The following is a 13468-nucleotide window of genomic DNA, read 5'->3' as shown; positions in this document are numbered from 1 at the left end:
AATTTTAGAACCTTCTGGGTCCTGTGGCATAGTTTTACATTCTTATGTCTGTCTTTTATGGCTCCAAATTTCATACTGGTTGAGTTTCTCTAAGGGCAAGGTGAGGGTGGCAGAGGAAGAGGAGAGTATAGTTTGACCGTCAGTATTACTGCCAGGTAGACCATAGAGGCCTGGCTTTGGTAGGAATTAACAGGGAGAGCATATTGAAGTGGTTGGTAAATGCTGAGCTAAGTAGTGTCTTTGGGTAACCCCAGACTGGTCCTGAGGACTGATGCTGGACTTGGCAGAAACCTGGAGTTAAGTCTGTGGTGCGCAGGCCAAGGAGACTACACCAGTGGGCAGAGCAGCAGCTTAAAGCCGAGGCTTTTCTGCTTTGGGGATTCGATTTAATTGAGCAAGTGTCTGGGAATTTGTACCATGATTCTAACCTGCCACCAACATAATTGGTTAGCACAACAGACTGTGTGCCAAAATGCTACCACATGTCTTTATAATACCAGTTGGCTCATATATGTTTGGAAATATAGGAAAAAGGTGTCAGTATAACATGGAAGTTTTGGATTCCTATGCAATCTTTCCTAGCTCAGGAGAGCTGGGATAGTGGGGTAGAATCATATCCTTTAGCTGGAGGGGAAAAAACCATAAACTATGAAGGCAGCAGGAACCTTTTTAGCAACATTCAAAGTAAATCAGAAATGAGCATCTGCACCCATTGCTCCCTCCCTAAGAGGCACATCGCTAGCCTCACTGTTGGTTTCTCTAGTAGCAGGCTGCTTCCTCTGCTCCTCTTCCCTCTGTGTTGTCTCAGCCAGCTAGCTTCCCACTTTTTTGTTGTGGTAGGTTGTTAACATCCCCTGAGACAGCCTCAAATCACTCCAAGATGTTTGCCTGGGCATCCAAATGATCTCCCCAGGTACTGATTATTGCTTCTGTTACTTCTTTGGTTACAAACTTTCTAGGTTACAAAATAGGTTGTGAGTGGTCTGCCCCTCACCCTTTTATTTCCTATAAGACTTTTTTTTTTCAATTAAAAATTTTTTAAATTTTATTTATTTATTTTTGGCTGTTGTTGGGTCTTCGTTGCTGTGCGCGGGCTTTCTCTAGTTGAGGCGAGCGGGGGCTACTCTTCATTGCGGTGTGCAGGCTTCTCATTGTGGTGGCTTCTCTTGTTGCAGAGCGTGGGCTCTAGGCGCATGGGCTTCAGTAGTTGTGGCACACAGGCTCAGTAGTTGTGGCTCGTGGGCTCTAGGGGCAGGCTTAGTAGTTGTGGCGCATGGGCTTAGCTGCTCCATGGCATGTGGGATCTTCCTGGACCAGGGCTTGAACCTGTGTCCCCTGCATTGGCAGGCGGATTCTTAACCACTGCGCCACCAAGGAAGACCCAGCTTAGTTTTTTTTTTTTTTAACATCTTTAAAGTGTTTTCTATATTTACATGTTCTCTCTTTTAAATTAATTAAGTTTTGGTTGCTTTGGGTCTTCGTTGTGTGTGGGCTTTCTCTAGTTGCAGCGAGTGGGGGCTACTCTTCGTTGTGGTGCACAGGCTTCTCATTGCGGTGGCTTCTCTTGTTGCGGAGCATGGGCTCTAGGCACGCGGGCTTCAGTGGTGTGGCACGTGGGCTCAGTAGTTGTGGCTCGTGGGCTTAGTTGCTCCACAGCATGTGGGATCTTCCTGGACACGGCTCAAACCCGTGTCCCCTGCATTGGCAGGCAGATTCTTAACCACTGCACCACCAGGGAAGTCTGCCTTGTTGTTTTTAATATGAGGTTTTTTTCAGGAATAGATACATTACATGTGAGCAGAAATGCATGTATTTTCTTCTTGGATTTTTTTCCTAAGCACATTTTAATTTGTTTTTATATTATTTTTTTGACTGTCAACTCCAGCTTCTAATATGCTATGCTTATTTTTCAGAACTTGATCTCTTGAACTCATTTTGTTTGTGTTAGACTCTTCAAAGCCTTTCCTCTATTCATTGTTTTAACCTTCTTCTCCTTCTCCCCTTCCTATGCTAATCTGCTCCCTCCTCGCCTTTAGCTTCTTTGATATTATATTTATAAGGTTAGGAAAATTTTTATTTTGGCATTTTGGGGTATTTAAGAGTCTTTCATTAGAAGCACAGATTAAGTTTAAGAACTCTTATATTTTAATCCTAAGGATTTTCATGATATATTTTAATTATAATGCTAATTTTAAATTTAATTTTCAATTTAAAGTTAGCAGCATTAAAATATATTTTATGACAGCAAATACATAAAATTGTTGGTTAATAATATGTAAGCATGCCTATATTTTATATTTAACATAATTTATAAGCATATTTATATTTACATAAAATGTATAAATTCATGAATAGGACTATAGATAATGCTAATTTTGTTTTTCTCCAGGAGGATCAGGATGGGAGTCAAGGTCTGGGCAAGAGAAAGAGGGTTAAACTAAGCAGTAACACCAAAGGTATTTATATTTTGTTTTTTCCTTGTATAAAAAAATGCTTAATCATTAAGAGCACTTGAAGGGAGAGTAATGTTATTAGATTTGTCTAATATGGAGAAAGTGTTGTTAGAGCGTGATTGTGGGGGGACCTCGAAAGCAAGTAAAACCCTTACTGTTGGGATTTTGTTCATTTGTCTTCTTTATAAAATGAGCAACATCATATTTGAGCCAGAAAACTAGTCTCTTCATTGAATCTTTGATTTGGATGCAGCATATTTGGTGTAAAGCTTTAATTTGATTTAAAGGATGAGCAAGAGGGAGATTTTGGGTGTGTGTGTGAGAAAAAGTAACAAGAGTGAAAGAGTGAGAATGAGAATGAATGGCACTTACCACATATTAAGGGCTCAGAAAGGACTCAATACATATTGTTGCAAAGGAAGAAGTAGATATGCCTGTAGTGAGGGAATAGATTAGTAATGAGTAATATTTATTGAACTTTTTATATATGCTAGACATAGTGCTAATCACATCACATGCATTGTGTCATTTAATTCTCCAAGTAACCATATGAAGCGGGTTTTATTATTATTACTATTTTATGAATGAGGAAATGGAGACATGTTAGGTTTAACAGCTAATGAGAAGTAGGTCCTTAATTCAAATCCCAGAGTTTAAATGCTTTATCACTATATTTTCTTGACCCTCCCCAAAAGCTTTTCTAGAGTACTTGTTATTAGTGGCAGCCTGTGCTCTGGATTTTTGCCATGGATTTCCAAATCTTAACATAGTCTATTTTCTGGGTTAGTATGGTCTGTTAGAAAGTCTCCAGAGGTTAAAATATTATTTTGATGAAAAGATTCTTACTTCTGGTGATAAGTGTGTCTTGTGGAAAGTTTAGGACTGCTTGGAAGGTGGAGCAAGCAGGCAGTTTCCGTTGAGGCTCATTTTGTAAGTCTGCAAGTCTTCACTTCGTTACTCATGTTGTTGCCTTTAACTTACAGAATGTTAGTAAAGGGCATGAAATTTGATTTGCTGGCCAACATGCACATCTTCCCGTTCTTCGTGGCCCAGCAGAGAACCTGTAATGCCTGAAAGAAATTAGAAGTCCATGTGGCTAACTGGCCTCTTGACTTACCAGAGTTGTCCATGTGTTTACCTGAGTCCTTGAGACACATCTGAGTTGGAGGAGATTGTTAGGCATATACTTGAGTTTAAGCTTCAGGGGTGTTCAGAAAATACCTGTTATGGCGTAAGAGGTCATTGTTTTCCTTCAGCCTGGTCAAACTCTGGCTGAAGTTACTTTTTATGCAGCCTTTATGTTGAAATTGATTTTCTATTATATGAATTTTTTTGCATTTGTGATTGATTGTTTTCTCTTCCTTCCTCTACTGGTAAGAAGTAGTATAGAGATTTAAGACTTGATCAGTTATCATGTTTGGTTTAAGTATGTATGTGGAAGAAGTGGCTTTTTGAAAAAGTTGAAAGTGAGGCTTTTTGAATTAGTAGAACCTCTGTTTTCAAAAAGTAATTGTTGCTTTTGAAAATGTCTGAAGTTCAGAGAGTGGTTTAGTTTTTGTAAGAATTTGATTCAGCAGTTTGAAAGTGAGCTGAAAATAAAACATGTAATGATAGGCAAGAGGAGAGGCACTGTGCTAACAAACACCTCACTGTCTATTCTCAAAACTGCAATTTTAAGGGTGAAAAGCCTAGGCCTAGAGGGCTTCAGCTGACATGGCCAAGATTATTGAGCTTGTGAGTTGCAGAGGCTGGACTCTACTGTCTAAATTAAATGCTGTCATGCATTTGTACCACATACTGATTCTTCAAAAATCTCTTTTTACAATTTGGCCTGAGTTGTTTAGGTGTTGTAAAGGTCATGACAATTTTATCAAGATTTTAAAGGTCAATAATCATACATAACTAATGGAAGCATTTCTAACCACATTTCCATAACATAACACGTAATACATAACACATGCTTTAAATATCTTGGGAAACTGATATCATTTATTTTAAGAATAACAGTGAAGACATTGTGGGTTTTTCTCCCTTTTTTTAAATGTCTGAAGTTAGAAAAATTGGATTGTACATAACTGCAGCATTTTAGTAGAAGCCGTAGCTTTTCTGGTGCATTCATATTGTTTTATTTATTTAAAACAAAGTCAATGTATCTTTTTAAATGCTTGACATATAATAATTATGGTAGCTTCAGGCTTTTCTTTGGCTAATACAAGCTTGCAGAGAGTTATAACTGAATTTTAGGATAAATACTACTAGTTTTGTTCAACTTTGTAATTATTTTCAGAAGCACTTCTCTGTGAGGGTTTTATTTTTTTGGCAGTCTGTGAAATTTTCAGTCATGTTAGTACCAAGTGAATTTTGAGAATTAAATTGGCTTCAGCAATGTGTGCTGTGGATTATATTCTAAGTTTTAATTGTAATCCTTATATTCCTGTCACCTGATTCATTTGGTCCCTAATTTTATTACTTTTTTGGCTTTGAATCTGTCAGCTTGTGCCTTTGAATATATTTTACCTCATTTCTTGCAGGACTGGTTTATGTCTCTTTTTAAATCATTGCCATATCCTGGGAATGATCTATTTCAAGAGGAAGAGATTTCTGTTTTACAAGTAGAAAATTCTGAGATTTGGAAAATAAAGAATTATTGTTTCCAATAAAGGGATGTGTAGTGTAATTGTATTTATACTTTTACTCCTACTACATACGGTTCATACTAAAGGCTGAAAGGGAGTTAGATAGGGGATTAGCAGATACTTCGGTCTCTCTGTAATCTAAATCATAGTGTCTCTAGATTAATGAAATTATTATTCTGAAAATAATGGGTTATTAATTATTAATCTAACATGGGGTTAAAGTTACATCTAACTTTAATATCTGATTCAAGTCTTATTAAACTCAGTGTTTTACAAAAGAATCAAGAGAGTGATTAAATACTGAGTTGTTACTCATTTAGACCCGTTACCTGAGGAGATGTGGTATGAACACATTACTCAATAATAGAAGAACTGTGACACTGGGGTAGGATTGGGATAAGGTTAATTGAAAAAACTCTGCAGGGTTACCCTGCAAGACTACTTCAACTGTGATATAGTTAGGGCTGTACCTGAGTATTTTGGTTCATGTGATACTGGTTTTTCAAATATCTCATCTAACTCTAGCCTCTGCTTAAGCACTGTCACTGAAACAGTCCATTCATAGTTGACACTTGATGCCCTTATATAGAGCTGATGATCCAGAGCAGTATCCCAAGATAATTTGCTCCAATAAAGATTAATAGAATTTTCTAGTTCATTTTGAGGGGGAAAAAATTAGAGAAAGTGAGAGAAAGAGATAGCCAAAGTATTAAAAATATTCAGTTCACACTTTGCTGTACACCTTGAAACTAACACAACATTGTTAATCAACTATACTCCAATGTAAAATAAAAATTTAAAACATTTCAATTCATCATATACCAGTTGAGACCTTTCTGTTGATTAAGCATGGCAAGGAGGCAGAGATAAGCAAGAGACAGCCTAACCCTCAAGGAGTGGTACTTGGCTTTAGAAAATAAACTTCCCAGTAAATAATTTTATTCCCCCCTTTGAATACCTTTATTCAAAAGGGGCATGCATTTCCTGTTTCCTCCATGCATGAAGAGGGCATCTTGAGTCCAGTACAAGTAAGCATATCTAATGTTCTATGTGTTTCCCGGTATGTTCCTACCAGAAAAAAGCAAATGCTTCTGTATACTAGAGTAAGCAATGCACTAGTGATTATCTTCTCTAGGGAAGTTAATATTTCATTTATGAAGGATAATTTTAGAGGAATAAATTATTCATCCATAAAGATTTTTTTCAAAAATAAAAAATTTAGATAACTTTGGAGTTTATGTCCTTAATAGTATGTTTTTAGGTTAAAATTATTATTACTATTTTAAATTAAGTGCCATGAGTATTGTTCTTGTAAGATAATTATTTTAAATCTTAGTAGAAATTTTAGATAAATGGCTTATGTTTAAGGTCAAGTAATTACGTATTTTTCTAGTAACTGCTTTATATTAAATTATAAGGATTAAGTATTTTATTATATATATACTGTGGACATTGTAGAAATTTAGCTTGATATTGTTAGCATTATCATTTGAATTATTGAAAGGATAGCCTTAATTTTTAGGTATGTTCAGATGTTTGAGGTTGATGGGTTATTAATCATGGTAAGGTTTAGTGAGATGAGCAACTTAAATCATTAGGGTGATAAATTTTATTTTTATTATGTAGATCAATCCATAATGGATGTTTTGAAGCATAAAAGTTTCTTAGAAGAACTATTGTTTTGGACCATAAAGTATGAATTTCCCCAGAAGATGGTGACTTTCTTACTCAACATGCTTCCAGATCAAGAGTATAAGGTATCTACATTTTTTCCTTCCTTTCTGAACTTTGCTTCTCTTTCTTTGCCTTTTCAATATTAAATCTTTTTGATATATTTCTCAGCTCTGTTGCCAAAAGAGGGCCTGCACAAAAAGCACAGTATTGTAGATCTGAGTCAAAGCACCATTACAGAGCAGGATTCCTAAGGGTTGCCTTTGTGCATGAAACTTGGTCCAAAGGGATTGCTGGGGGACAAACAAAAACACAGTTGCACAAATAAATATGTAGTTACAAATTGTAGTAAGTTCTCTAAAGGAGAAAGGTACAAGGTGCTATGAGAATGTTTAATGGGGGCAACTGAATTTAGATTGTATGGTTAGGCATGGGAAAAGCATGGAGTTTGTAGCTGCTGGCCATAACTCTTAAAGACACAATGGTATTGACTCATGTACACATGTACATAGGTGAAGTCTCTAGTTTCAGAGGGTGTGGACTCACCTGTTACTACCGTATGGTTATGGCAAAGTTACACAACGTAGTGTCTGAAAAGACAATAAATCATGCTATAGTTCTTATGGTTTAGGTAGTAAAGCCTCTTTAGGAGTGACACTTTAATAATGCTGTTGTTTTGTGTCTTTATACCTGCTTAAGAAAGCAATAGAGGAAGTGTATATGGTATACAGAAGAGAATATTTGGTCAGAATAGTGGTTGGCTTTCAGATCAAATAGGAAAAGATATTATTTCTTTTGGAGTAGTCACGTTGACTCACTTATTGTTTAGTTATATAAACAACTCTGTGATGGTTTGCAGGTGAGGCTTTAGATTTTGTTGTTAAAGTTGGTAGCACAGGACAAAGACACATACTTGAACTGATATATTTGTGAGCAAAGTGAAGATTTGTATTTTTAGACTATCTTTGTAATTGCTTTAAAACTTTAATAATTTAAAATACATATTGAACATTTTTTTAACCACCAAAGTATTTTGCTAATTTTCCAAAAAAGGACAAATGTAAGACTACCATCATCACTGAAATTATTTTTCCATTTATCTTGGATATCATCACAAGCTAATCATAACTTAAAAATGCTAGTATAATATGTTGGAAAATGTGTTGTAAAACTTAAACTGTGTTTTTTTTCTTCCTATTTAAAACATTTTACAGGTTGCTTTTACAAAAACTTTTGTTCAGCATTACGCTTTCATTATGAAAACACTGAAGAAAAGTCATGAATCAGACACAATGTCTAACAGAATTGTGCATATTAGTGTTCAGTTGTTCAGCAATGAGGAGCTAGCCAGACAGGTAACAGAAGAATGTCAGCTGCTGGATATTATGGTCACTGTGCTGTTATACATGATGGAAAGTTGCCTTATTAAAAGTGAGCTACAAGGTAAACTCAGAATTATTTTCACTAGTTTTATAAGTATACTTTGTATAACTAATCTTAAAAACTTCCTTTATGCTTAAAAATAGCTTTTAAAAATATTATAAAATAATACATGTTTGTTAAAGAAACATTTTTTAAAATTTCAGCAGAATTTAAAGAAAAACTTTAAAATCACCTATAGTTTTGTTATTCACAAATAATATTAACAAATATTTTGGGATATTTCTTTTCTGTCTTTTTGTGTGATGTGAGTATATTTATAGATGCGAATATGTACTTTAAAATATGCTATCAAGTGTACACATCAAGAACATGTTCTTTCATGATTGCAGGTAGTAATATCATATGACTTTACCATTATTTAACCATTTTCTTATTAATTAGATATGTTTCTATTTTTTTAATCATGAATTTGTTACTGTCAGCTTTAGACATTTTATATGCATATACTTTTATAATTTAAAAGTTGGAATAAATCTTGCCTTTTATATGTTCCTTTAGTGTGATCTTTAATTTTCTTCCTTTATGCCTCCTCAAATTGCCATAACATTTCTAGGAATTCCTCCCATTCTTATTTCTTTGTGGTCTTTCATCTTGACTTCACCTCCTTGTAATAATTTATATTATTTGAGTATTTGCTCTGTACTAGGCGCTGTGTTAATACTATTTATATGTTGTCTCAATTAAGCTTCTGAACAACTCTCTAGATTGGCATTATTATTATTTCCACTTTCAAGATGAGTAAATTGAAGTTTAGAGAAATTAAATCATTTGCTGTAGATTATATAGTTAGTAGATGACAGAGCCAAGAAGGACTTTATATCTCCTGATGTCAGAATCTTTGTTCTTAGCCACAATACAGCCAGGCCAACATTAATAGGACTGTGTCTTCACTTGTTGGCACTTGGAGCTAAACTTAAAAAATAACAACAAATAATGCCTCAAATTAAATCTTAGGACCTTTCCATTCTCTGTGGATGGGAGATCTTATACTTGAGACTTGCCTTCTACTGTTGTCTCCTTTTGCATATCAGCTCCTATTTTCTCTTTATACTGATAGTCTGGCTATTCTCAGATGCAATACCATAGCCTGAAAATTTATACAGGACTCAGTGCAGGGCATGTTGCCTTATATATAATAATAGCTTGCTAATAATGATGATGGCTACCATCTTTTGAACACTTACTGTATACCATGCTTTTTTTTCAGTACTTTATATGTATTATCTGATTTATCAGTAATTCTGGGGAGTAAATGTTGTTTTTTCCATTTTATAGATGAGGCATTTCTGGTTTAGGAAGTTGAAAAGTCAGTGATCTATGGTTTTATAGCTGTAAGTGGTAAAGCTAGGTGTCTAACCCATACTCTGGCCCACTGCGTAACTCTGCCTTCCCATTGTAGGTGTAGTGGGAGAATAATACATTATTTACATTGAACAGTGTACCTCTTTACCTTTTTAAAAGAAAAAATAAGAGCTGCTTTGTATTGTACTGTTTCTGTCTTTGTGTAGGATGACCTTTTCTTTCTTAGAGATTTAGCTATGTATATTACTTTCTCTTTTCTTTTTTGAAATAGTGTCTATCATCATTCAGCTATATCAGTGATATTCTTATGTGTAGAATTATATAACTAGAAAAGGACTTTTCACAAGTACAGTATTTTTAATTTATAAACTGGAAAACTTAAAAAAATTAGAAGTATTTACTCTTTTGAAAAGAATCTTGAGTCTGTTTTCCTGACTAAGTGGTTTAGCTATGCTTCTTTTATATGGTTTGCATTTCAGAGGAGAATGTTTGGGAGGAAGATGTATATGAGTTTGCCTCCCACTTTTTGCTATAGGCATCTTTCCTGAGAGAGTTTTTATGTTCATTTCCTTATCTTCCGGTCTCCCATTAACCCACCTCAATCTAGTGTCTGCTTCTGTCATTCTATTGCTGTCTCCAAAATTGTCCATGACTCCGGTAGCCACATGTCCTACTTTCCCCAGAACAGCTCCAAGTTATGCCTGTTATTTATTTTTATTTTTATTTTTTTTGTGGTACGTGGCCCTCTCACTGTCGTGGCCGCTCCCATTGCGGAGCACAGGCTCCGGACGTGCAGGCTCAGTGGCCATGGCTCATGGGCCCAGCCGCTCCGCGGCATGTGGCATCTTCCCAGACTGCAGCACGAACCTGCATCCCCTGCATCGGCAGGCGGACTCTCAACCACTGCGCCACCAGGGAAGCCCTGCCTGTTCTTTTGACATCATTTTTCATACAGTCCTTTTTACCCTCAAAAGTGTCCCTGTTTATATGATAAATTATATGGTCACCCTTTCTATGACTACATGATAAGGAAGCCAGTGGCAACACTTTGGACCTTATCTTGCTTGATTTTCATTATCATTTTACACTGTTGATTCTCTGTTCTTTGTGTGGCATGAAACTATCTTCTACTTGTTCTATCAGTGTTGGTGTTTCTTGGCACTTGGTCTTGCTGTCTCTGTGTTTCTCATTTTCCCCATATTTTCTGAAATCGTATTACATGGTCTTAGTTGCTTTCTACACATACTTCCTTCTAATGCAGTTAGTCTGTCCTGGAAATTCTTACACAAATTGAATTTTCCAAAAGCTAAATAGCTATAAGTAGCATTGCTAAGATCTTTAAATATAAATGTATTTTTTATAGCAATAAATTACATTATTTCTAAGCCAAGTCTAAAACTATCTTTAGCTCCTGTTCTGTTTTTTTTCCTCTTTCAAAAGTAGCATAACATTTCATGTTACATACTTACTGGTTTTCTAAAAGCACCATATGTTTTCCCTGTTTTTACATGAAGAGTATTGGAATGAGCTTTAAATATATTGAACTAGCTACAGATATTACACAAGTTCTTTATACTTCTTACTTTGTAATAGCCCTTATCTAACCTTTGTATACATTGTCATTAGACAATATTTGAAAATTTTTTCTACACTGTTAGTAAATGTAGGAGCTGATACAATGAGAATTCACATGACCACAGCAATAGCTGAAGATTAATAGGAAAAAGCCTCTAGTAGTACGTGCTCCCTTCCTTATACTTTTACTTTGTTGTATTCATTTCTGCACCATAGTACTTTGTGATTCCAAATATAACTCATAACTTCCCATATCTCTGAAATTTTACAGTTTGTCTTATGCAACTGTCTGTTTAAAATGGAACTTAAAACCATGTGTTGTGGGACTTCCCTGGTGGCGCAGTGGTTAAGAGTCCGCCTGCCAGTGCAGGGGACACAGGTTCGAGCCCTGGTCAAGGAAGATCCCACATGCCACAGAGCAACTAAGCCCATGCGCCGCAACTACTGAGCCTGCACTCTAGAGCCCGTGAGCCACAACTGCCGAGCCCTTGTGCCACAACTACTGAAGCCGTGCACCTAGAGCCCATGCTCTGCAACAAGAGAAGCCACTGCAGTGAGAAGCCTGTGCACCGCAATGAAGAGTAGCCCCCGCTCACTGCAACTAGAGAAAGCCCACGCAGCGACGAAGACCCAACACAGCAAAAATAAATAAATTAAAAAAAAAATGGTTAACTTTAAAAAAAAAAGAAGGAATAAAGTTTAAAAAAAAAACCCACCAAACTATGTGTTGCATAACTATAGGAATGTCTGTAGTTGCTAATAATGCCAGATTGATCTTCTGTCCTGCATATCAAATTGTTTATTAAACTATATCCTTTGGATGTCTACAAGCACCTCAGACACTCAGTGTCAGCACCAAAAACCCATTCTGTCTCTATCAAGCCTGCTTCTTTTCTATTGCATTTGTGCATATGTGTGTATGTGTATATATGTATGTGTGTATTAGCACTCAAGTCGGTGTGTTGGTACTACTCTAACCATCTACAGAGTTGCCCAACCTAAAAACCTAGGAGTCATTTTTGACTTCTTACTCTTTGTAGAAATAGTGAACATCACCAGGTCTGTCATTTAAATCCTTCTGAATATCTTAGAATAGCCAATTCTTTTCATCTCTGCATCTTCATGCCAATACCATAGTTCAAGCCATTGCCATCTTTAGGCCTTCTACTACTAGTCATTAGCACCCTCCTATATAGTCAGTCTCAACACTAAACATCTAGTCATGTCCTCTCTCTTAAAACCCCCTCTGTGGCTTGCCATTCTCTTCGCATGAACTGCAAACTCCTGAAGCTGATTTATGAGGCCATCTAGACTCATTTGTGCCACCTATTCTTTGCATTCTTTGTCCCAGTAATTCCATCCTTTTTTATACTGCTTCCTCTACTTAGAACACCATTTCCTCTCCATCCCTAGTTTATTTGGTTAATCCCAATTTCTGCTTCCTTTTGTAAATCTCAGTTAAACATCACTTCCTCAGGAAACTCTTTTCCTTAATTGTAGACCAGCTTATGTATGTTCTTATGACTTCTTGTACTTTTCCTATTACAGACCTTACCACACTCTGTTTTCTTAGATATTAACCTCAGTGGAGAGAGAGAATGTATAAATCTTGATTTTTTTACTGCTTTATTTTCAGAGCTTACTAGATTACCTGACCCTGAGTAGGAGCTCAGTAAATATTTGTGGATGAGTGAATATGATTTAACACTGAATCATTGCTCTCTCTGTATCTATATTTGGAAAAGTATCAGTTGGATAAAAATAGAAGCTCTAATCATTTTATTTCATAAAAGATTCCAAGATATTTTTCACAAGAACAGTAGTAGTTAAAGCAGTGTCAGGAAAATAGTGATTTTGATTAATTATATTCTGCTTATTCATCCTCTGATTTCACTTAAATAGAACAGTGATTCTCAATGTTTTAAAAAATTAAAAAATCCCAGCATCCCTAGGCACTGTCTCATCAGTATCAGCTGCTCACCAACTCACAGTGGCAGTAGTTGTCAGAGAGGGCGTTTCTGAATCTCAGATGTGGGTAATTTATAAAAGCTCCCTTACCCCCACTTCCTCATTCAGTTATACCCTCTCTCATCCTACTGTGGGTCCTGTTCTTATGTCTTGTTAAATTTGAGTTGGGTAAAGTAATTTCATGGGCTGAAACCTAAATTTAATTTATGGAAATAAGTGCAGTAGAAGCCCTCTTCACTGATGAGTTTGACTACGAGGTGGTTATTTGAAAAGTTGGTTAAAGTGAGGCATTGTTAAAAAGTGATACATACGTATCTTAAACAGTGGATTTTAACTTAAACCACAGGAATGTATGTTTGTTCTCCAACCTTTTAATTTTGGGCAAAGCAGTTGTAAGGTATGGTTTTCTTTACTGGAGTT

General features: G+C 35.9%; 1 protein-coding gene across 1 annotated transcript in view; it reads left to right on the top strand.

Annotated features, from left to right (window-relative positions):
- The window catches only part of UBR3 (ubiquitin protein ligase E3 component n-recognin 3), a 225667-nt gene that overhangs the window by 55461 nt on the left and 156738 nt on the right, over positions 1-13468 (top strand). Inside the window, exons 6-8 of the mRNA XM_060016607.1 lie at positions 2390-2456; positions 6716-6846; positions 7975-8203. Of these exons, the coding sequence (XP_059872590.1) occupies positions 2390-2456; positions 6716-6846; positions 7975-8203 (427 nt within the window). The remainder of the gene's footprint in view (positions 1-2389; positions 2457-6715; positions 6847-7974; positions 8204-13468) is intronic.

This window comes from Delphinus delphis, chromosome 7 (genome assembly GCF_949987515.2).
Source record: "Delphinus delphis chromosome 7, mDelDel1.2, whole genome shotgun sequence".
NCBI lineage: Eukaryota > Metazoa > Chordata > Mammalia > Artiodactyla > Delphinidae > Delphinus > Delphinus delphis.
Note: the sequence above shows the minus strand (reverse complement) of the source record. Positions and strands in the feature narration are given on the sequence as shown.